At 42.2% G+C, this 25,163-nt stretch overlaps 2 protein-coding genes across 3 annotated transcripts; both read right to left on the minus strand.

Annotated features, from left to right (window-relative positions):
- Positions 1-11,677: 11,677 nt before the first annotated feature.
- gpx2 (glutathione peroxidase 2) lies at positions 11,678-12,982 on the minus strand. Its single transcript, XM_041847621.2, has 2 exons — positions 12,589-12,982; positions 11,678-12,444 (listed from the first exon to the last, which is right to left on the minus strand). Exons 1-2 carry the CDS (start codon positions 12,808-12,810, stop codon positions 12,091-12,093), a joined length of 576 nt encoding a protein of 191 aa, XP_041703555.1. The 5' UTR covers positions 12,811-12,982; the 3' UTR covers positions 11,678-12,090.
- A 346-nt stretch (positions 12,983-13,328) lies between these two features.
- On the minus strand, positions 13,329-23,571 carry LOC121539259 (ras-related protein Rab-15). 2 transcript variants are annotated; one of them, XM_041847620.2, is made up of 7 exons: positions 23,380-23,571; positions 16,082-16,142; positions 15,825-15,885; positions 15,586-15,663; positions 15,332-15,421; positions 15,172-15,237; positions 13,329-15,072 (listed from the first exon to the last, which is right to left on the minus strand). In XM_041847620.2, the coding sequence occupies exons 2-7, from the start codon at positions 16,126-16,128 to the stop codon at positions 14,923-14,925; spliced, it is 492 nt and encodes a 163-aa protein (XP_041703554.1). In that variant the 5' UTR covers positions 16,129-16,142; positions 23,380-23,571; the 3' UTR covers positions 13,329-14,922. The 2 variants fall into 2 exon arrangements, with proteins under 2 accessions (XP_041703554.1, XP_041703553.1); XM_041847619.2 differs by lacking the exon at positions 23,380-23,571 and adding an exon at positions 22,524-22,795.
- Between the last annotated feature and the right edge of the window lie 1,592 nt (positions 23,572-25,163).

The following is a 25,163-nucleotide window of genomic DNA, read 5'->3' on the forward strand; positions in this document are numbered from 1 at the left end:
CTGCAGAAGCTCTCTTGAATTTGCCCAAAATATAACAAGGTCTATCTTGGATAGAATATGTGAAAGCAACTGCAATACTTTGCAAATCAGTCAATGTGACTGAATGCAATCAATCATTTCCATGTCATATCAGCTTTCTGTTCCCCTAATGGGTTATGATAGGCTTATTATCCTTGTTCATTTTGCCTATGGGGTATTGGGAATATGGGTTGTTTCTGGACTGAGCTACAGTCTTGCATTAGCCAAGGCACTCATTCTACTTGCAAAAAACACAGGCCTTAGAGAATCCTTAATTGTTGTCACAGATCTCACCATGGGCTGACATGGCATAAATGACATTAGGGCATTACTCATGGGGCGGCGCACAATTGGCCCAGCGTCGTCCAGGGTAGGGGTCCAGGGTAGGGGAGGGAATGGCCGGCGGGGATGTAGCTCAGTTGGTAGAGCATGGCGTTTGCAACGCCAGGGTTGTGGATTCGATTCCCACGGGGGGTATGAAAAAATAAAATAATAATAATAATAATAATAATAATAATAATAATAATAATAATAATAATAATGTATGCACTCACTGACTTTAAGTCGCTCTGGATAAGAGCGTCTGCTAAATGACAATAAAAAATAAAAAAAATACTCAGCAGCACTGTCTCTGTCTCAGCCAGCAGTAGATTTGACTGTTAGAGAGAATATGCAATGCTCTCTCTCTTCCTCTACTGTTGGGTGGCTCTGCCAAAACTTCCCTTTTAATATAACTAAAACAAAACAGATAGGAAGAATCACTCCAGGTATTCTAGTGTTCAGTGAGGACACAGTGCAGGAGGATGGATTGGGTGGCTGCAACCTGGACTCATGTAACATCGTAAATGTAAATCCGGGACACTACAATTAGTATAATATGTTATGCTTCGAATGGTATGTATTAATTTGTGAATGCCCATCACCCAATTCGTATGATATGTTACAATATGTTGCGCATTGTAATTTGTACAATATGTTCCGGAATGGCAAAACATATGATATGTTATCAATTCCAATTTGTTGTGGCTAACGTTAGCTAGGTGGCTAATGCTAATGTTAGCTATGTGGCTAACATTAGCTAGGCTAGGGGTTAGGTGTTAAGGTTAGGGTTAAGGTTAGGGTTTGGATAAAGTGTTAGGGTTAGGGGAAGGGTTAGCTAATATGCTATGTAGTTGCAAAGTAGCTCAAAAGTAGTAAGTAATTGAAAAGTTGCTAATTAGCTAAATGCACAAAAGTTATCCGTGATGAGATTCAAACACGCAACCTTTGGGTTGCAAGACGTTCGCGTTATATGCCCACCCCGACTTCGCGTTATATGCCCACCCACCCCGACCGACTGACTGACCAACCACCCTATTGCCTTAAGTAACCTTCTGTCTTATGTAACCATACCAAATGTAACATATCATCTTGATGGGACAAACTCCCCAAAAAATATTTGATGCATGCCAGCAAAGTCACTACACAACACTAAACAATACATTAATTGCACTATAACGGTGACAAACGGTGCCCACAAACTGTTAGGGCCTACATAAAGCTGCCCCAACAGCAGAGCTTTCATTTCAGCACCATGGAGTGAATCACCTGGCTATCAGCGGAGCCTTGTCTGCCAGCGAAACAGTTCATTAAAGCCTCATTTACTGTCTTTTAAAAAACATAGCTGATATGGCTGACTTGCTTAAACAAATGTGGTTTCTACTGAAAATTGTGATGTACAAACTATGGCATAAGGGGACAACGAGCTGATAAGAGGCAATCCGTAATTTTGATTAAGACATTAATGAGCGAGCTAGGACGGACGTAGTCAATATAACTATTTGTTAAGCACTTTTGAAATGTACAGCAAAATAATTCAGAACATGGACCGTTTTTACAGTATTCTCCCTGTACAGAACCGTAGGATAAATAAAGGGGGCATATAAGCAGACAATGAAAGCTCTTATAATATTCGATGATGACATTTCCCTAAAACTATAGGCTACATGTGTTCCCAGGCTATAGGCTACATGTGCACCACCAAGTCAGTAGGCTAAATTATGAGGGGAAAAGGGACCAAATTATTAGAGTGAGGCACATGGGCTACTAACAGCTTACTACACAACATACACTTAATATTACTTTCTTAGCTACAGTATACATATCTCCCTGGCATATTACATCATTTATGCAGCAGCATCCAATACATTTTTGGACCCACCTTGTTGTGCTGTGCTCACTTGAACAGGAAGGTTGCGCAGGCTAGTGATTGCTTTGCAATGCTTGCGGTGACAGAACACTGAGCCAATCACGACGCAACTAGAGAACATTACCAACCCCTACGCTCCATATTTTCCGCTGGCTGCCCCACTACCACAGAAAGCAATGAGCTAGGCTGAAACACCTGCATTTTGGAGCTGCCTTACTCAAGAAAGCAAAAAAGAGACCATGTTTGTAAGCGGTTTTATTAACTCCCAAAAATGTTTTACATTGTTTGCAAACTTAATATGTGACACGTATTAATGCCAAAATTACATGCAAAACAGGCAACAAAAAACAACAACAGGTGGCGCTCAAAACAGGTGGGGCTCTGGGTCGCCACTGCATATCATACTAATTTGAGTGTCCCGGATTTAAGTTTACTAAGTAACATCTAGTCTACGAGACCAGGCTGATTGGGTAGAGAAGGGGACTGCAGAGATAAGCCCTTGTGCCTCAGTTGGTAGAGCATGGGGCTTGCAACACCAGGGTTGTGGGTTTGATTTCCACGGGGGACCAATACGAAAATGTTTGCACTTCCTACTGTAAATCGCTCTGGATAAGAGCATCTGCTAAATGATGTAAATATAAAACAAGCTGGAGGGGGAATGATGATGATGTTGAGGAACTTGGTAGAGGTTTGCCACCATTACTCATATGCCTGCAGACACAGGCAGATAATCTGTTGTAGGCAAGCTTCAGTCACCAGGGTGGTTCACTGAAGGAGAATTACCTGGAAGTACCTTTGTAACAAGAGATATAACTCCTGTACTACTGATATATTATGTCTAATCTGCAACACAAAGGTACAGTATCTCAGGTATGACAACATTTTCTCCATCAGTCTTTAAAGTAACTGTCCAGTGAAAATGTTACTTTTAAAAGTTCACATTCTGTTAACTCATACCCAAATAATGTTGACTCATGCTTACTCGTACTTGTGGCCAAAGCATAAATTGGAGAAAAAAACCCACTTCAAATACCCCACCTCAAAAATTATGATGTTATCCTCCTGATGAGGATTAGCTGGCCAATCACTGGTCTATTTGCATTAATATTTTTAATGACTGTATAGACGGGTTGGTGCGCAACTGTATAGAGGGGTTGGTGCGCAAATATGGGGCAAAACAGACGGGTCCGCTTAGATTGTTGACAACATGTAAAATATATTTAGTCTCTAATGTTTATTGAAAACATAAATACATTTGCACAATGAGCACTTGTTGTCTCTCAAATACATTTCTACAGTTGTTAGTTAACTACTGTAGCTAGTAAATTTCTTGCCATATTAGCATTGACATGACATCAGTGAAAACACCTCAAAACAAGACATGGTATTAAGAACAAGATAAAACTAGCTGAAACGAGCCACCTACAACTCCCCACATGGCAGCTTCTTGTCATTGTTGTTAGCTTTCTGGGCCCGGTTTCCCAAAAGCATCTTAAGGCTAAGTTAGAACCTTCGTAAGAGCATCTTGACACTTCATAGTTGAATATACAGTGCCTTCGGAAAGTATTCAGACCCCTTAACTTTTTCCACAATTTGTTACTTTACAGCCATTGTTTTCCTCATCAATCTACACAAATTACCCCATAATGACAAAGCAAAAACAGGTTTTTAGACATTTTTGCACATTTATTAAAAATAAACAATAATAATATTACATTTGCGTAAGTATTCAGACCCTTTACTCAGCACTTTGTTGAAGCACCTTTGGCAGCGATTACAGCCTCGAGTCTTCTTGGGTAGGACGCTACAAGCTTGGCACAAGCTTGGGAGTTTCTCCCATTCATCTCTACAGATTCTCTCAAGCTCTATCAGGTTGGATTGGTGCGTCGCTGCACAGCTATTGTCTCTCCGGAGATGTTCGATCAGGTTCAAGTCCGGGCTCTGGCTGGGCCACTCAAGGACATTGAGAGATTGTCCTGAAGCCACTCCTGCGTTGTCTTGGCTGTGTGCTTAAGGTCGTTGTCCTGTTGGAAGGTGAACCTTCGCCCAAGTCTGAGGTCCTGAGCGCTGTGGAGCAGGTTTTCATCAAGGATCTCTCTGTACTTTGCGCCGTTCATCTTTCCCTCGATCCTGACTGGTCTCCCAGTCCCTGCCGCTGAAAAACATCCCCACAGCATGATGCTGCAACCACCATGCTTTAACGTAGGTATGGTGCCAGGTTTCCTCCAGACGTGACGCTTGGCATTCAGAACAAAGAGTTCAATCTTGGTTTCATCAGAACAGAGAATCTTGTTTCTCATGGTCTGAGAGTCCTTTAGGTGCATTTTGGCAAACTCCAAGCGGGCTGTCATGTGCCTTTTACTGAGGAGTGGCTTCCGTCTGGCCACTCTACCATCAAATCCTGATTGGTGGAGTGCTTCAAAGATGGTTGTCCTTTTGGAAGGTTCTCCCATCTCCACAGAGGAACTCTGGAGCATTGTCAGAGTGACCATCGGGTTCCTGGTCACTCCCTGACCAAGGCCCTTCTCCCCCGATTGCTCAGTTTGGCCAGGCGCCCAGCTCTAGGAAGAGTCTTTGTGGTTCCAAACTTTTTCCATTTAAGAATAATGGAGGCCACTGTGTTCTTGGGGACATTCAATGCTGCAGAAATGTTTTGGTACCCTTCCCCAGATCTGGGCTCTATGGACAATTCCTTCGACCTCATGGCTTGGTTTATGCTCTGACATGCACTGTCAACTGTGGGACCTTATATAGACAGGTGTGTGCCTTTCAAATCAATTGATTTTACCACAGGTGGACTCCAATCAAGTTGTAGAAACATCTCAAGGATGATTAATGGAAACAGGATGCACCTGAGCTCAATATCAAGTCTAATAGCAAAGGGTCTGAATACTTATGTAAATAAGGTATTTCTGTTTTTTATTTTTAATAAATATGCACACATTTCTAAAAACCTGTTTTCGCTTAGTCATTATGGGTTATTGTGTGTAGATTAATGAGGGAAATTTTTATTTAATCCATTGTAGAATAAGGCTGTAATGTAACAAAATGAGGAAAAATGGAAGGGGTCTGAATACTTTCCGAATGCACTGTAAATAGCCAAAAAATGTGGCAATGTTATAAACAAGCGAAGCAAGGATAATTTTTTTCATGAAAACCAGATATCGACATCACTTTCATGTATGTGCTATCGATGGACCTACCTAGTATTAAGCCATTAGGCTACATCTGAGCCGCTTCAATATTTGTATCTATCAGGCCTTTAGGCTACTATTATCTAAAAGCTCACACATTTCACTGTAGCCTAACCAATAACCTAAAGGTCAACATATTACAGTGGCTTGCGAAAGTATTCATCCCCCTTGGCATGTTTCCTATTTTGTTGCCTTACAACCTGGAATTTTCCCTGTATTTAGCGACATCCATCATTCCTTCAATTCTGACCAGTTTCCCAGTCCCTGCCAATGAAAAACATCCCCACAGCATGATGCTGCCACCACCATGCTTCACTGTGGGGATGGTGTTCTCGGGGTGATGAGAGGTGTTGGGTATTCCTTGACGGCCAAAAAGCTCAATTTTAGTCTCATTTGACCAGAGTACCTTCTTCCATATGTTTGGGGAGTCTCCCACATGCCTTTTGGCGAAAACCAAACGTGTTTGCTTATTTTTTTCTTTAAGCAATGTATTTTCTCTGGCCACTCTTCCGTAAAGCCCAGCTCTGTGGAGTGTACGGCTTAAAGTGGTCCTATGGACAGATACTCCAATCTCCGCTGTGGAGCTTTGCAGCTCCTTCAGGGTTATCTTTGGTCTCTTTGTTGCCTCTATGATTAATGCCCTCCTTGCCTGGTCCATGAGTTTTGGTGGGTGGCCCTCTTTTGGCAGGTTTGTTGTGGTTCCATATTCTTTCAATTTTTTTAAATAATGGATTGCTCTGTGGGATGTTCAAAGTTTCTGATATTTTTTTATAACCCAACCCTGATCTGTACTTCTCCACAACTTTGTCCCTGACCAGTTTGGAGAGCTCCTTGGTCTTCCTGGTGGCACTTGCTTGGTGGTGCCCCTTGCTTAGTGGTGTTGCAGACTATGGGACCTTTCAGAACAGGTGTATATATACTGAGATCATGTGACACTTAGATTGCACACAGGTGGACTTTATTTAACTAATTATGTGACTTCTGAAGGTAATTGGTTGCACCCTTATTTTGGGGCTTCATAGCAAAGGGGGTGAATACATATGCATGCACCACTTTTCCATTATTTATTTTTTAGAATTCTTTTTAACAAGTTATTTTTTTCATTTCACTTCACCAATTTGTCCTTTACATGAAATCCAAATAAAAATCAATTTAAATTACAGGTTGTAATGCAACAAAATAGGAAAAACTCCAAGGGGGATGAATACTTTTGCAAGGCACTGTAGGTATATGGCAACGCTTAACTTGCTACTTCATGTTTCATTATTTTTTATTATTTAATTGTTTAACCTCTACGGGATTGGTGTCCCATATACGGGACGGTTGAGCTAATATGCGCTAATGTGATTAGCATGACTGTTGTAAGTAACAGCAAACTTTTCAGGACATAGACATGCCTTATATGGGCAGAAAGCTTAAATTATTTTTAATCTAACTGCACTGTCCAATTTACAGTAGCTATTAAAGTGAAAAAATACCATGCTATTGTTTGAGGAGAGTGCTCAACAACAAAAAACGTATCACAGCAACTGGTTTGATACATTCACCTCTGAAGGTAAATAATGTACTTACATTCAGTAATCTTGCTCTGATTTGTCATCCTAAGGGTCCCAGAGATAAAATGTAGCATAGTTTTGTTTGATCAAATCAATTTTTATTTTCAAATGTAGGAACTGGGTTCTACAGTTTGAACCCCTGCTGTCTCTGGCTCCACACCCACCCCGCCCGGCCATCTAGATGTGTGAAAGTTAGCGTATAAGCTAATGACATTCCTGGGAGTGTGTAAACTTACAAAAATGATATGGTAATACAAAATGTATGCTCTCTATAGTTATGTACGTGAAAATGTATCAATTGACGAATTCGGCACATTTGGGCAGACTTGATACAAAATAGTCCAGTATTGCAATGCTTCACTGGATCAATCTGAAACTTTGCACACACACTGCTGCCATCTAGTGGCCAAATCTAAATTGCGCCTAAACCGCAATATTATATTGCGGCCTTTCTCTTGCATTTCAAAGATGATAAAAACAAACAAAAAAGAAAACGCATGTTTCTGTGTTTGTATTATCTTTTACCAGATCTAATGTGTTATATTCTCATACATTATTTTCACATTTCCACAACCTTCAAAGTGTTTCCTTTCAAATGGTATCAAGAATATGCATGTCCTTGCTTCAGGTCCTGAGCTACAGGCAGTTAGATTTGGGTATGTAATTTTAGGTGAAAATTGAAAAAAAAGGGCCCGATCCTTAAGAGGTTAATTATTTAATTGTAGAATACATGTAGGCCTACCTGAAGCTCAATGATTTGTTGAGCAATTATGAAAACCATTGTCATCATATCCTATTTTTAGTTCACGTTGATATGGCAAAAGAGCGACTTTGACTTTATTCATATTTGCTCCCAGTTTACACAAAGTGAAGAAATGCAGAATTTACTAAATCAAACTTTGTATTCAAAATAGCACGAGAAAACAGTAGAATACATAACACATAGCAAACATACATAGAACAAAAATATAAATTCAAAAAGGTAAAGTGTTCGTCCCATGTTTCATGAGCTGAAATAAAATATCCCAGACATTTTCCACACGCAAAAAAAGCGTATTTCTCTAAAATGTTGCGCATTAGTGAGCATCTCTCCTTTGCCAAGACAATCCATCCACCAGACAGGTGTGGCATATCAAGAAGCTGATTAAACAGCACGTTCATTACACAGGTGCACCATGTGCTGGGACAATAAAATGACACTCTAAAATGTGCAGTTTTGTCACACAACACAATGCCACAGATGGCTCAAGTTTGAAATAGCATGCAGTTGGCATGCTGACTACAGGAATGTACACCAGAGCTGTTGCCAGATAATTAATTTTCATTTATCTACCATAAGCCGCCTCCAACGTTTTTTTAGAGAATTTGGCAGTACGTCCAACCGGCCTCACAACCGCAGACCATGTGTATGGCGTCGTGTGGGTGAGCGGTTTGCTGATGTCAACGTTGTGAACAGAATGCCCCAGGACCGCCACATCCGGTTTCTTCACCTGCAGAATCGTCTGAGACCAGCCACCTGGACAGCGGATGAAACTGTGGGTTTGCACAATAGAAGAATTTGCACACACTGTTAGAAACCGTCTCGGGGAAGCTCATCTGCATGCTCGTCGTCGTAACCGACTTCAGTGGACGAATGATCACCTTCGATGGCTACTGGCACGCTGGAGAAGTGTGCTCTTCAGAGATGAATCCCGGTTTCAACTGTACTGGGCAGATGGCAGACAGCGTGTATGGCGTTGTGTGGGCGAGTGGTTTGCTGATGTCAACGTTGTGAACAGAGTGCCCCATGGTGCCGTTGGGATTATGGTATTGGCAGGCATAAGCTATGGACAACGAACACAATTGCATGTTATCGATGGCAATTTAAATACACAGAGATACTGTGACGAGATCCTGAGGCCAATTGTCGTGCCATTCATCCGCTGCCATCACCTCATGTTTCAGCATGATAATGCACGGCCCCATGTCGCAAGGATCTGTACACAATTCCTGGAAGCTGAAAATGGTTTAGGTCTTCCATGGACTGCATACTCACCAGACAAGTCAGCCATTGAGCATTTTTGGGATGCTCTGGATCGACGTGTACGACAGCGTGTTCCAGTTCCCGCAACTTCACACAGCCATTGAAGATGAGTGGGACAACAATCCACAGGTGGCAATCAACAGCCTGATCAACTTTATGTGAAGGAGATGTGTCCTGCTGCATGAGGCAAATGGTGGTCTTACCAGATACTGACTGGTTTTCTGTTCCACGCCCCTACTTAAAAAAAAAAGGTATCTGTGACCAACAGATGCATATCTGTATTCCCAGTCAGGTGAAATCCATAGATTAGGGCCTAATGAACTTATTTCAATTGACTGATTTCCTTATATGAACTGTAACTCAGTAAAATCTTTGAAATTGTTGCATGTTGCGTTTATATTTTTGTTCAGTGTGTAATACAAACAAATACATAATAGGCTACATAATTATTTTTCTCTTAATGGGAAAATGGTATTGCGTAAAAAAAAGAAAAGTGACTTTGAATAGCCATAAATCATTTAAGCGCTACAGCGAGCTCTTAAGCCTATTTTCTGGATTCATTTTCAGCACGGGACAGCAGCTACTCTAATGACACAGTTAAAGTTTCACTTTGTAACGAGTTAACTGGGTCGTGTTTTGGGAAACGGGTGTGATGTCGTCGGCCGTTATTTTTATGATACAGTGGGGAAAAAAAGTATTTAGTCAGCCACCAATTGTGCAAGTTCTCCCACTTAAAAAGATGAGAGAGGCCTGTAATTTTCATCATAGGTACACGTCAACTATGACAGACAAAATGAGAATTTTTTTTCCAGAAAATCACATTGTAGAATTTTTTATGAATTTATTGGCATATGATGGTGGAAAATAAGTATTTGGTCAATAACAAAAGTTTCTCAATACTTTGTTATATACCCTTTGTTGGCAATGACACAGGTCAAACGTTTTCTGTAAGTCTTCACAAGGTTTTCACACACTGTTGCTGGTATTTTGGCCCATTCCTCCATGCAGATCTCCTCTAGAGCAGTGATGTTTTGGGGCTGTCGCTGGGCAACACAGACTTTCAACTCCCTCCAAAGATTTTCTATGGGGTTGAGATCTGGAGACTGGCTAGGCCACTCCAGGACCTTGAAATGCTTCTTACGAAGCCACTCCTTCGTTGCCCGGGCGGTGTGTTTGGGATCATTGTCATGCTGAAAGACCCAGCCACGTTTCATCTTCAATGCCCTTGCTGATGGAAGGAGGATTTCACTCAAAATCTCACGATACATGGCCCCCTTCATTCTTTCCTTTACACGGATTAGTCGTCCTGGTCCCTTTGCAGAAAAACAGCCCCAAAGCATGATGTTTCCAACCCCATGCTTCACAGTAGGTATGGTGTTCTTTGGATGCAACTCAGCATTCTTTGTCCTCCAAACATGACGAGTTGAGTTTTTACCAAAAAGTTATATTTTGGTTTCATCTGACCGTATGACATTCTCCCAATCCTCTTCTGGATCATCCAAATGCACTTCAGACGGGCCTGGACATGTACTGGCTTAAGCAGGGGGACACGTCTCGCACTGCAGGATTTGAGTTCCTGGCGGCGTAGTGTGCTACTGATGGTAGGCTTTGTTACTTTGGTCCCAGCTCTCTGCAGGTCATTCACTAGGTCCCCCTGTGTGGTTCTGGGATTTTTGCTCACCGTTCTTGTGATCATTTTGACCCCACGGGGTGAGATCTTGCGTGGAGCCCCAGATCGAGGGAGATTATCAGTGGTCTTGTATGTCTTCCATTTCCTAATAATTGCTCCCACAGTTGATTTCTTCAAACCAAGCTGCTTACCTATTGCAGATTCAGTCTTCCCAGCCTGGTGCAGGTCTACAATTTTGTTTTTGGTGTCCTTTGACAGCTCTTTGGTCTTGGCCATTGTGGAGTTTGGAGTGTGACTGTTTGAGGTTGTGGACAGGTGTCTTTTATACTGATAACAAGTTCAAACAGGTGCCATTAATACAGGTAATGAGTGGAGGACAGAGGAGCCTCTTAAAGAAGAAGTTACAGGTCTGTGAGAGCCAGAAATCTTGCTTGTTTGTAGGTGACCAAATACTTATTTTCCACCATAATTTGCAAATAAATTCATTAAAAATCCTACAATGGGATTTTCTGGATTTTTTTTTCTCAATTTGTCTGTCATAGTTGACGTGTACCTATGATGAAAATTACAGGCCTCTCTCATCTTTTTAAGTGGGAGAACTTGCACAATTGGTGGCTGACTAAATACTTTTTTTCCCCACTGTACATCGGTAAAACACTCGTAAGCCTAAATTCCTTCGCTATCGGGAAACCAGACCCTGGTCATCCAGAATCACAACAACACACGGACTTCTGCCCCATTGAAGTATGCACATCATTTTCGTGATGTCAGCTAACCCATTTACACGCCCACACCATTCCAACACAGAAAATGTACTTTTTAACATACTTAATTACCGTTTTTTGGAAGGAAAACTATTTCACTCATATTGTTATTAATTATAGGTAATATTTCATAAAAATCTGGAAACACTGGACAGTTACTTTAAAAGTAAGTAATGTGAATCTAGAAAATGTCAAATGATTATAACATGATTACTACACATGGGGTATGGTGGAACAATAAGAATACTTTTCGGATAATACAAGTAGAATATAATCATTTTATTCCAACTACAGTTACCTTGTGTATATATACAATATATATATTGCTTTTTGTCTGAAAAACTTCACAAACAGCTCAATGAGTTGGTGGCAAAAATCTAATCCAAAATCAAGTTAGTGGCACCACCTGCTGGCCAGCATAGAGACAGAGAGAGGAGAGGGTTTACTAAAGGTCAGGATCAATTCTTGAGGACCTACAAAAATATAGCTGATGCTTTCTTTTTATTACATGAGCAAGAAGACTTATCAAGGCATAACCCACAACTCTTGAGCAATTACACGGCCTCAGATAATATTCCCAGGTTTTTAGAATATTACCCTCATTTAGTAAAGCTCAAAAGGATGGACGACACCATAAAATTTCCTGTCTATCATAGATGTGAAGTCATTTGAGTAGTAGAAAGAATAGTACACAAGGAGAACATTTCCATGCTATTTTCAGGTCTTGGTTAGTCTCAACAGTCTTTGTATGTCAGGCTCGATGTTGATGGTCTCAAATTTTTTGCTATACCGTTTAAAGGGCTCTCCCTCTGGCCCAACCAGGAATTTCTCAAAATTCCAAGAGATGTCTGTCCTGCTGATGGGACTCCAGATGAGGAATTTAGGATCCTGGATGAGGGTGTGTGGATCATCATCAGGATAGGGAAGTTTGTCTTTCAAATAGGCAAAGACAGGGTGGGTGTTGGTTCCATTCACGTCACACTTCTCAAAGACAGTGAAGCCAGGCTGGTAGCCATCTCCAGGACGCACATACTTCAATGAGTTCAGGATCTCCCCATTTGAACAGTTCTCCTGTAAAACATGCAACATTCTCATCTGACAATCATTAAACAAATCACCTGATACTTGTAATTAACAGAATATTTTACTAGAGTAGCTTGTTTTTATTGATTTCACTGAACCACATAACCAAAGGCCAAGATGTCACATACTGACCTGGTAGCCAAACTGATTGCAGGGGAAGCCCAGGACCACTAGCCGGTGAGGGTACTTGCTCTGGAGCAAGTTGAGCTGGCTGTAGTCCCGGGTGGTTGTCCCTCAGAGCGATGCCACATTCTCAATGAGGACCACCCGCCCTCGAAACACATTGAAATCTACTGAATCCCCCTCCAGCGTCGTGGCCTTCAGATCATAGAAGGTCTTAGCGATGAACGTCATGGTCCTGTTCTGTAGTTACTGGCAGTAGTGAGGACCAGTGTGTTCTGTGTGTTAATACCACCTCAGGTCACCTGACGTCAGATATGTGCCTGCCTTACCTGGGTGTCAAATAGCTCTGCAGTAAAATGATACCCACATGACATACAATCCTGTCACACACTAAGGTAGACAGGCTCATATCTCAGCTTGTAAACTTGCACAGAACGGAATGAATGGAGTCGTGTTAAATCTAATCTATAGTTATTACATTTACATTTTAGCCATTTAGCAGACGCTCTTATCCAGAGCGACTTACAGTTAGTGAGTGCATACATTTTTTTCTTTCTTTCTTCATACTGGCCCCCCGTGGGAATCGAACCCACAACCCTGGTGTTGCAAACGCCATGCTCTACCAACTGAGCTACACGGGACAATATTACTTTCATACTAAATACGTAATCGTTTTTTATACAAATTACATGTTATACGTCTTTATGTTTTATTATGGCCAAATACACTCAGCGGTTTTACAGTCAGACTCGTCTGTGAATATGATCTAGTAAAAATGTATTCCACAGTATCAAAACATTTACCAAATAGCCAACAAGATTACCTTTTTTTATTTAATAAAAAATACATATATTCATATTTTATGTTATAGCACAGCTACTCAAAAACATCAATCCAGTCAGCTATCGGTTGCACCGTATCATCCCTTTATAGTAGTGTTTGTGTATGCACCAGTGTGGCATTTGCTACAGCTTTTAAACCTGTAAAAATACATAGAATTGGTAATGACAACTTCTAAATTCACAAAACATACAAGTTACTCAAAATAGTGTTGAACATCATTTCTGTTTTAGATCGAGTTTTGGCTTCATGCATGTTTGAGTATGGGTTAGTCTTCCACAGGTAAATGAGCCCTTCTTGCTAGCTTGGATTCTATTTCTGCATGTGAATAATTTAACGATGCCCTCTACCCACCCTGTCTCCCCTATCCTGGTCTCATCTCATAAAGCACCAATCAAGAGCTTCAGATTCTCTTTTACTTTGGTCCGTCCCACTATTCATCTATTTTACAAATGACTTTGTAAGCATCATTTTAGTTATTTAAAGTAGACAGCAACGTTTGTGATATGAAGGGTAAAATTGTGACAAACTCAGAGGCGTCTTGCCCAGAGGGGGCACAGGGGCACGTGCTCCCTCAGATTAGTCCTGTTTATAAAAAAATTAATACTAATACTACTAGCCAACTAACAATTTAATGACGTTGGCTTTAGCTACCCCATATAGGTTCCAATCTCCCAACCTCATAACTAGCTACTAAGGAGCCATTTCAGACTATCTATCAAGTTAGAGTAGCTAGCTTGTCTAACTATCTTACCTGGCTGCCAGCAAGGTTGGTAGACTTTAGAAAAGCAAGCAATTACTAAATGTATTGGATAAGACTCACATTCCTTTCAAATCTTTTACCCAGATTTTTGTTCCTTAAAAAATAAATCCACCAGTCAGGAGGATATAGACAGCTCAAGAGGTATGCTTAGATATGCAGAAAAATGAACACATTTTTGATGTAAAATTAAGCATATTGATTATGTCTCTAGATGCAGGAAAAAGCGGTTTCAGGTGTTTGGAAAAAAGCAGAAATGAGCCCTCTTCCAGTCCACCCGCCAGCCATCCTCATGTACTTTGTGCCCCCTCAAATTTTTGGGGTGCATGACGCCCCTGGTGGCAAAACAAATTATACAGGGGTAGGCTTAAGTATACCTTATCGATCCAAACAGGGGCGCAGTTGCAACTTTCAGTGTAGCATTGGAGCCAGCAGCCCATCTGCTGGCAAATCTTATTATTACTCAACTCAGGGTGCCATCAGTTTGGGTGTTGCAAAGCCGGGTAATAACCATTAAAAAGTCAAGTAACTATAAAACAATGCATAACTGTGAGTAAAACTAAAAATTATAATGCATCAAACTGATCAGCAGCAAGGGCAATATTCAGTAAACACCGAACATGCTCACACATTTCATAAGTTTCTCATCATTTCAATGCCATTATGTCACAGGGCCAGGGGCATTGCAACAACAACAAAATATTTTAGCCAAACACCCCCAGGTTGAGAGCTTTGCCATCATGCTAACATGCGCAGGCCTTCTGGGAGTTTGCATTGTTGTCCTGCTCTCCCTCCTGATAAGTCATGTCTAAGTATTTATCAGTGGAACCCTGGAAGGCATCCATCTCTTTCTTGTGAGCCTGCAGGACCAGCTCTGTCAACCGGGTGAACGACTGGAAGATGTAAAGAAAATATTTTATCACAATTGCCTCACATGATCACCCAACATAGCGTACATACAAGGTATTGACTCAATAAGGCCTATGACTCACCTCATTTATGTTGCAGTTGGTGCAGGCACTTGTCTCAAAGAATTCCATTCCATAGGTTTTTGCTAGCTGTAACACACGAGTTCATTAAGGATGGAAAAAGTCAAACTGTGTATGAAAGAAAACTATTATGACTGAGTAGAACAGCAAGATAAAGGCCAACCTTGTTCCCTTGTTCTTTAGGCACTTTCCTCTTCTGCTCCTCATCAGCCTTGTTCCCCACCAGGATCCTCTGCACCTTGTCAGGGGCAAACTGAAACACATTGTGACAGGGTTGTGAAAAAGACGACTGGGCACCAACAGTTCAATAAAGAGAGGATGTAAATACTGGGTAACAAACAAAGAGACCCTGTGAAACAGAGAAGGGGAGACAAAGAGACTAACCAAGTGAATGGAGGAGGGCAGTTTTATCCTTACCTCATCCACATCGCTAGCCCACTTCACAATGTGCTGAAAGGAACGGGAACTAGTGATGTCATACACCAGGATAATTCCCTGGTGAACGATCAAGAGAGAAGGAAGGGACCGTCATGACAGATTGTGTGCACATGACTAAGGTTGAGCACGGGACTAAGCACTTGATGTTGTAAAATGTTTTTAACTCTGCTACTGTACTTCATTTTTGGACACTGATTATTGGTGTGTAGAGAACCCACCTGTGCCCGTCTGTAGTACTGTTTGGTGATGGTCTGGTACCTTTCCTGGCCAGCAGTATCCCTAGTGTAGATAGACAAAGGCATAGAGGCAATCCCCAGTTTTACATGGTGACCACATTTCAGAATATGTCTCAATCAAATAAAGAGGTAAAGCATATTTCACCTTACAGAATGAAAACATGACATTTGTGATGGGTGTGTCAGTAACTACTGTATTATGGTGTGTGAGTCGTTATCTCAAAGATCTGTTCACTCACCAGATCTGTACTCGCACTTTAATGCCATCTATTTTTAATGTTTTCATTTTGAAATCCACTCCTACAGAAGACAAAAATATATTGTTATGCATGGCAAACATGTTACTATTGGCTGCCTTTTTAATCCATCTTCTCTCTCTTGATTTTATTTCATTTCCCTCGTGCTATCCTGTTTCTTTATTCTTTCCCCATTGCAGGACTGTAGTTTTACTGAAGGCTCAAATATTGTAGCCTATCCGATTGGTGCTTAAAATAAGTTTTTCCTGTATAAATAAATGATAAAAAGAAAAATGAATGACATCTTATTGGAACATTTTCATTCTCATTACTTACTTACCAAATCAGCCTGTACTAGTCAATAAGTAGCCCTGGTAACGTAGCATTCTTCCACTTGGCTAACAAAAACTTCTTCCATTCTTCCAGTCAAACAAAAACTTATTTTGGCCAGTTTGGAAGTGGACACTGATGGGGACTGGTTTGTTTAGATACCAACTTATCCCAGTTGAATGTCCTTTCAATCCGTCTTTGGAAGTAACCTTTAAAACATGTCATCTTGCTCAAGGAAATTCAATTGTTGTCATTTACTACGGTGTATTTCGGCAGGGCCTACGGACATGGAAGACGTGACTTGGGTGTCTATCGACCTCTGCATTAAATATATATATATATCACTCACAACAACCTTCATTTAAAATGTCAGTGGTGTGTGTGACAGCTTCACAGTTGAAAAAGCATAAAAAACCATCAAATAGTCAGACGTAAAAGGTCAGTTGCTTGCAACATTGCCATAACAACCACCATACATGGCGCCGGAGAAGATGGCTGCCGTTTTACAGCCCTCTAACCAATTGTACTATTATGTGTGTTTTTCCGCGTTATTTGTAATTTATTTAGTACATAATGTTTCTGCCATCGTCTCTTATAACCAAAAAGAGCTTCTGGATATCAGGACAGCGATTACTCACCTCGTATTGGACGAATAATTTTTCTTCAACGAGGCGGCCGCGAAGGATATCCTACAGACACCCGACAAGGCCCAAATCCCCGTCATTCGCATGAGGAAGAGACGGAGATATCGTGGACGTAGGTCGGGGTGCCTTGTAAGGATCCGACGGCGAGCGAGTAAACTGCCGCTCCCATCAATCCTATTAGCCAATCTTCAATCATTGGAAAATAAATTGGATGACCTAAGATTACGGTTATCCTACCAACGGGACATTAAAAACTGTAATATCTTATGTTTCACCGAGTCGTGGCTGAACGACGACATGGATAACATACAGCTAGCGGGCTATACGCTACATCGGCAGGATAGAACGGCTGACTCTGGAAAGACAAGGGGTGGCGGTCTGTGTATATTTGTAAACAACAGCTGGTGCACAAAATCAAATACTAAGGACGTTTCGAGGTTTTGCTCACCTGAGGTAGAGTATCTTATGATAAGATGTAGACCACACTATTTACCAAGAGAGTTTTCATCTATATTTTTCATAGCCGTCTATTTACCACCACAAACCAATGCTGGCATTAAGATTGCACTGAATGAGCTGTATAAGGCCATAATTCAACAGGAAAACGCTCATCCAGAGGCAGCGCTCCTAGTGGCTGGGGACTTTAATGCAGGGAAACTTAAATCCGTTCTACCTAATTTCTACCAGCATGTTAAATGTGCAACCAGAGGAGAAAAAAAACTCTAGACCACCTTTACTCCACACACAGAGACGCATACAAAGCTCTCCCTCGCCCTCCATTTGGCAAATCTGACCATAACTCTATCCTCCTGATTCCTGCTTATAACCAAAAACTAAAGCAGGAAGCACCAGTGACTCGGTTAATAAAAAAGTGGTCAGATGACGCAGATGCTAAGCTACAGGACTGTTTTGCTAGCACAGACTGGAACATGTTCCGGGATTCTTCAGATAGCATTGAGGAGTACACCACATCAGTCACTGGCTTCATCAATAAGTGCATCGATGATGTCGTCCCCACAGTGACCGTACGTACATACCCCAACCAGAAGCCATGGATTACAGGAAACATCCGCACTGAGCTAAAGGGTAGAGCTGCCGCCTTCAAGGAGCGGGACTCTAACCCGGACGCTTATAAGAAATCCCGCTATGCCCTCCGACGAACCATCAAACAGGCAAAGAGTCAATACAGGACTAAGATTGAATCGTACTACACCGGCTCTGACGCTCGTCGGATGTGGCAGGGCTTGAAAACTATTACAGACTACAAAGGGAAGCACAGCCGCGAGCTTCCCAGTGACACAAGCCTACCAGACGAGCTAAACCACTTCTATGCTCGCTTCGAGGCAAGCAACACTGAAGCATGCATGAGAGCACCAGCTGTTCCGGATGACTATGTGATCACGCTCTCCGTAGCCGATGTGAGTAAGACTTTTAAGCAGGTCAACATTCACAAGGCCGCAGGGCCAGACGGATTACCAGGATGTGTACACCGAGCATGTGCTGACCAACTGGCAAGTGTCTTCACTGACATTTTCAACATGTCCCTGACTGAGTCTGTAATACCAACATGTTTCAAGCAGACCACCATAGTCCCCGTGCCCAAGGACTACCGACCCATAGCACTGACGTCTGTAGCGCTGGAGTGCTTTGAAAGGCTGGTCATGGCTCACATCAACACCATTATCCCAGAAACCCTAGACCCACTCCAATTTGCATACTGCCCCAACAGATCCACAGATGATGCAATCTTTATTGCACTCCACACTGCCCATTCCCACCTGGACAAGAGGAACACCTAAGTGAGAATGCTATTCATTGACTACAGCTCAGCATTCAACACCATAGTGCCCTCAAAGCTCATCACTAAGCTAAGGATCCTGGGACTAAACACCTCCCTCTGCAACTGGATCCTGGACTTCCTGACGGGCCACCCCCAGGTGGTAAGGGTAGGTAACAACACATCTGCCACACTGATCCTCAACACGGGGGCCCCTCAGGGGTGCGTGCTCAGTCCCGTCCTGTACTCCCTGTTCACCCATGACTGCATGGCCAGGCACGACTCCAACACCATCATTAAGTTTGCCGACGACACAACAGTGGTAGGCCTGATCACCGACAACGATGAGACAGCCTATAGGGAGGAGGTCAGAGACCTGGCCGTGTGGTGCCAGGATAACAACCTCTCCCGCAACGTGACCAAGACAAAGGAGATGATTGTGGACTACAGGAAAAAAAAGAGGACTGAGCATGCCCCCATTCTCATCGACGGGGCTGTAGTGGAACAGGTTGAGAGCGTCAAGTTAATTGGTGTCCACATCACCAACGAACTATCATGGTCCAAACACACCAAGACAGTCGTGAAGAGGGCACGACAAAGCCTATTACCCCTCAGGAGACTGAAAAGATTTGGCATGGGTCCTCAGATCCTCAAAAAATTCTACAGCTGCACCATCGAGAGCATCCTGACTGGTTGCATCACCGCCTGGTATGGCAACTGCTTGGCCTCCGACCGCAAGGCACTACAGAGGGTAGAGCGTACGGCCCAGTACATCACTGGGGCCAAGCTTCCTGCCATCCAGGACCTCTATACCAGGCGGTGTCAGTGGAAGGCCCTCAAAATTGTCAAAGACTCCAGCCACCCTAGTCATAGACTGTTCTCTCTGCTACCGCACGGCAAGCAGTACTGGAGTGCCAAGTCTAGGTCCAAAAGACTTCTCAACAGCTTCTACCCCCAAGCCATAAGACTCCTGAACAGCTAATCATGGCTACCCGGACTATTTGCACTGCCCCCCCCCACCCCATCTTTTTACGCTGCTGCTACTCTGTTAATTATTTATGCATAGTCACTTTAACTCTACCCACATGTACATATTACTTCAACTACCTCAACTAGCCGGTGCCCCCGCACATCGACTCTGCACAGGTACCCCCCTGTATATACAGCCTCCCTACTGTTATTTCATTTTACTTCTGCTCTTTTTTTTCTCAACACTTTTTTGTTGTTGTTTTATTTTACTTTATTATTAAAAATAAATGCACTGTTGGTTAAGGGCTGTAAGTAAGCATTTCACTGTAATGTCTGCACCTGTTGTATTCGGCGCATGTGGCCAATACAATTTGATTTGACATGCCACAAACAGAGTAAACAACATTTACATTTACATTTTAGTCATTTAGCAGACGCTCTTATCCAGAGCGACTTACAGTTAGTGCATACATAATTTTTTATAACCCCCGTGGGAATCGAACCCACAACCCTGGCGTTGCAAACGCCATGCTCTACCAACTGAGCTACATCCCTGCCGGCCATTCCCTCCCCTACCCTGGACAACGCTGGACCAATTGTGCGCCACCCCATGGGTCTCCCGGTCGCGGCCGGCTACGACAGAGCCTGGATTCGAACCAGGATCTCTAGTGACACAGCTAGCACTGCGATGCAGTGCCTTAGACCACTGCGCCACTCTGGAGACAACACAGAGCTGACGCAAACACGTCACACAAGGATATGCTTCAGGCAACAGACTGGCCATTATATGTTCTTAGTGAATCCAAACCGTGCTTCTAGTGATGTTAGAAACCATTCTGATTGTTTGTTGGACAAGACTAAAAAAATGCCATGATGTCATCTCCAATAGCGATGGAGGCAGCCTTCCCAATTAGCGCCCCAACACTGACACATGGGAGAGAGAGCACATTCAAATTTGACATGCTGTACATGCTTCACTACCTTTACCTGTGTGTATATCTCCCTGTGCCAGTGTTATAGGCTAATCATGTGTTCAACAGGTCTGACATTACATTCACTGCCAGTGAGGCCAGCCAAATCTTTAATGAGCTAATTTAGTGGGTAACACTGTATTCCAGGAACTGTGGTTGGGGGTTCAGGACTGAAGAATAATAAGGAACGAAGCATAGTAGAATCTAGGAGGGTGATTATCATGGGGTAGACATCAGGTGCCTTGGTCTGATTCTGTTCTGTATGCTACTCTTACGGACCCCTCCCCCTCAATAACACTAACCAAATACAATAGGTTTTTTTGTAGATCAGCAGCAGCTAAGCTTGCTTCACAGAGATAAAACACACCAGTAGAGCTGCAATGTATGTCACAACCTTCCCCATTCCTTCTAGTCACATATTGTTTTGTTTAAGTTGAACAAACAGGAGGAAGAAAGTTACAGGGTTAGATAAACAACCTCAAGACATCTGCATTAGTGTGTGTGTATAGTATGTAGACTTTCCTGTAGGCTGCTGCTTTTCAAACAGAACCCCTGCGCTGAGCTTTTCAGGATGTTTGAGCCCATTACCCAGTCAGTCATACCACAGGATCACCACCATGTTCATTAATAAGAGGGTGCATTGACTGCCGATGACCCATGGGAAATAAATCAGACAGTCAGCTGAGTGGCCCTAAACAAAACGGAAGTAATTCTGGCCAATCAGCCCATTTTCTGCTGCATATCACCTTTGTCAAAATCATTAGACATTGGCCACATAAATAGGGGAAGAAAGGCTTCAGTCTTGAGAGCACCATTTTAATGTGAGTTACATTCTGTCAGTCTACACCTCTACTTCGTATGAAAACAAAACATGAAGTGGTGGAGTAATGGAGTTACACAATCAGAGGGAACGCAGAAGATTAATTTCCCCCAACCCTGCCACTTCCTGTTCAAGAAAGACCTCCCTTCCGAGTAAATACCATCATCAGGCTTGGAGAGGCTTTCTATGCAATTACAGATCCTGCAGTTCCATTGTGCTCTGCCAAAGAGAGGCCTATTTCCTTAAAGCATCCCCCATCCATAATAGGCTAAATGGTCCTGTATGTGATCGTTATTGCAGAAGAAGCTGTACCATGAGAGTTTTGTCCAGTTTTAGATCCTTAGTCCATTCTGAACGCTTAGGCGACTAAATATGTGCCTACGCCTGTTGGCTGAAAACTTCGAGTTATTCCTTTAAACCATGTATGTTTTTCAATGGACAAAATGTTATGATAGATGGGAATCTAACCCTATTTAGAGGAATAATTAGTAATGTAATGTGACTGAGGCCCATCTTGAGCACTGTCCACAGTGAGCTCACACTGGAGTTGTTAAACAAACCTGTCCATAGCCTGGGCCCAGGGGGAAATTCTGTTGAACATTGAATGATGGAAGCAGAGAAAACAATCATCAACCGGTTCTAGTAGAGGCATGTTCCTTAGAAAACAGGTGTTTGTGAAAAATGTTTCTGTTTTAGGTTTGTAGGCCTAGCAAAGACAATATTTGATAGTTAGGATTACGGCATAGTAGTTTCAGAAATATGTAATTCAATCAAGTTTTAGGTGACAGCATTTTAAATATATTAGGAAAAGTCCCGTCATGCGTTTCCTATAGAATTGCTGTCAATCACTTATTGTGGGAGGCGCATATTCGCGGCAAACTTGCCTGAATTAATCAACGGTCAAACTAACCGATTGCAATCAACAGCAGCTTACCAATAGTAGAGATGTGCGATGAATGAAATTCATTATCCGTGAACCTGCACAACAAACAGGTTTTTCCAACCCCGGAATCGCCTAAAAGCAGCAACCTGAGCAAAAGGTCATACTGCTTTGCCATGGTGGACAAAAAAACTATTAAATCAAAAATGACTGTCGCATATTCCAAGGATTTGGCATAGTTACTGATGAGGAAATTGGTGGCGTTCCTTGTACACTCCTTGTGCTTCCCCTAGTTTCTTGCTCAGTGAGAACTCACTTGCATGGGACTGCTCTATGATTTGCCAGAAATCTGACAGATGAGTATTGAAAATGCTTTTAGTAGGGCGGTGAGATCAGAGGCTTGGAGAAGCGACGAGACCGCCTCAAAAATAGTGGTTACAAATTAGCCTTTACCTATCTCCCTCACTCAAATGAAAAATTGCCTATACATGTTTAATCTCTGTAAAAAGTTTACAAACAAAAAATTTAAGCCGTATTTCTTATTTAAATGTATTGTCAAAATGGTAACATTTGGCAATTAGTCTTCAATTCATGTTGAACTGCGCAGACTGATTTCATTAATATTGATACGTTACCATTATCTACCAGGAGATGTCAGTGTTTCTCGTAACTAATACTGGAATTCTTTCCTCCTGTTGGGTTTTTTGTAGCTTTTAAACTCTAGGTCTATTCTGCTTTCTCCGTAGTTTTCAACAGTTAGCGTCGCCCACAACTGGCTCATGTGAATCCCGACGCTTCGTTTTAACATTTTGAAACGTCAATAATCATCACTTGCGATATGGCTCTCGAAACATATGGCCCTTATCTTTCAACATTGAGAAAGAATCCTACAACAAAAAAATACACTTACTTTAGCAGTTTTGCACAGATCCATACAGCTTTGGGTGCCTCCATCCGCCGAAACTACACTTCCCGAGTTACACTTACCCACAGGTGTTCAGAGCACGCTAGATAGCACAGGTGGACGCCTCAGTCTTCCGTCTTGTTTTCCGTAAACAAGCGCTATAATATGGAGATATGGCCGTGTGGGAACACTAACCCTATAAAGGTGTGTATCAATGTAACATTTTTTAAAATGTTTTCTCGCTGATATTAAAGATAAGGTCCTTATGCTTCCATAACCAGACCGCAAGCGATGCGTGTTGATGTTATGACCGAGCGCCAGGGCTCTTACCAAAACTCCCCCATACAGAAGACGCCTTTGTGCAATGACTTATGTGTAACATAATGAAACAGTGTCATGATCAAGGGCTAGGGTTTTTGATGCATGCATAATTTCTGAAGCAACCCCTCAATAAGCTCATCTTGGTGTTGATAGACTATTGTAGCAGATAGTCTTGTATAATATGGACATACCAGGCTACCGTCTATTGGCGACACGTCATTCAGGGCAGGTGGGGCAGAGTCCAACCTGTTTTGAGCCCCACCTGTTTGTTTTGCATGTTATTTTGACATTAATGTGTCACATATCAGTTTACAAACAATGTAAAAAAAATAAAATAAAGCCGCATACAAACATGGTCTCTTTTTTGCTTTGAGTAAGGCAGCTCCAAAATGCAGGTGTTTCAGCCTAGCTCAGTGCTTTCTGTGGTGGGGCAGCCAGTGGAAAATACGGAGCGTAGGGGTTGGTCATGTTCTCTAGTTGCGCCGTGATTGGCTCAGTGTTTTGTCACTCATGGGGACACTACATCGCTGCAAAATCTACTGGGGAAGCAAAAAAATTCAAGTCCCTGGGGTGCTGCCATGGAGTGACATTAGAAGTGCCCATCCAAGAAGGCTCAAGGTCATTGGCCACAGATAAAATGATGTCAAATCACATATCTACCGTAGCTTTGATTGGACTGATCATGTCAACATCATACTTTCAAAATCTTAGCTAGCAAGCTAGACAAGCAGTCATTATCATAAAAATCACCTCGACAATCTATTGCCAAATCCTTTTCAAACCTTGTCATATGAAGAGAAATTATAGATACAAAGTATCATTACACAAGTTGGATATCACAAATTCAACAATGATGTTTTGGAAGGAATCAGTGGCTAACTGCAACCATTGCTAAGCAATCACTAGCCTGCTATTCAGTGGCGTGGGTGTGTGGTCCAAGTCTGGGTTTAAGGGTCTATTTCCCAAGCTTAAAGGGATAAACATTCAACAGCATGGGCCAGAAAAGTTTGAATACATTGGCCATGCTGTCAATCCAGCATGACATCTGCCATGTTCAGAACAACTGGAAACTCAGAACTGGGAAATGTCAGACTTCAGTGAGTTCAAGACAACTGGGAACTCTGAGAAAAACTGAGCTCCGACTGGGAAAATACATTTTGAACGGTCATCAAACTCGGAATTGCAAGTCGGGAACTCTGCCTCTTTCTAGAGCTCCGACCTGAAGATCACTGACGTCATGATTCGACCTTGTTTTTTTCAGAGTTCCCAGTTGTCTTGAAAGCACCATAAATCCAGAGAATGCCAGACTTTGATGACAAAATTTGCCCACGAAGGACCGCCACGCCACTTTCCTGTTCAAGTGAGCACAGCACAAGTCCAAAAATGTATTGTATACTGCTGCACAAATGATGTAATATGCCAGGGAGATATGTATACTGTTGTTAAGAAAGTAATACTAAGAATGTTGT

Source organism: Coregonus clupeaformis, chromosome 25, assembly GCF_020615455.1.
Source record: "Coregonus clupeaformis isolate EN_2021a chromosome 25, ASM2061545v1, whole genome shotgun sequence".
NCBI lineage: Eukaryota > Metazoa > Chordata > Actinopteri > Salmoniformes > Salmonidae > Coregonus > Coregonus clupeaformis.

Excerpts from the sequence above, each read along its gene's own strand:
- LOC121539259 (XM_041847619.2), bottom strand. The coding sequence starts at position 22,647 with ATGGCAAAGCAGTATGACCTTTTGCTCAGGTTGCTGCTTTTAGGCGAT. Across the intron at positions 15,886-16,081 it reads AAAGTGCGAGTACAGATCTG|GGATACTGCTGGCCAGGAAA; the intron begins GTGAGTGAACAG and ends TATCTACACTAG. Across the intron at positions 15,238-15,331 it reads CTAAAGAACAAGGGAACAAG|CTAGCAAAAACCTATGGAAT; the intron begins GTTGGCCTTTAT and ends CGTGTGTTACAG.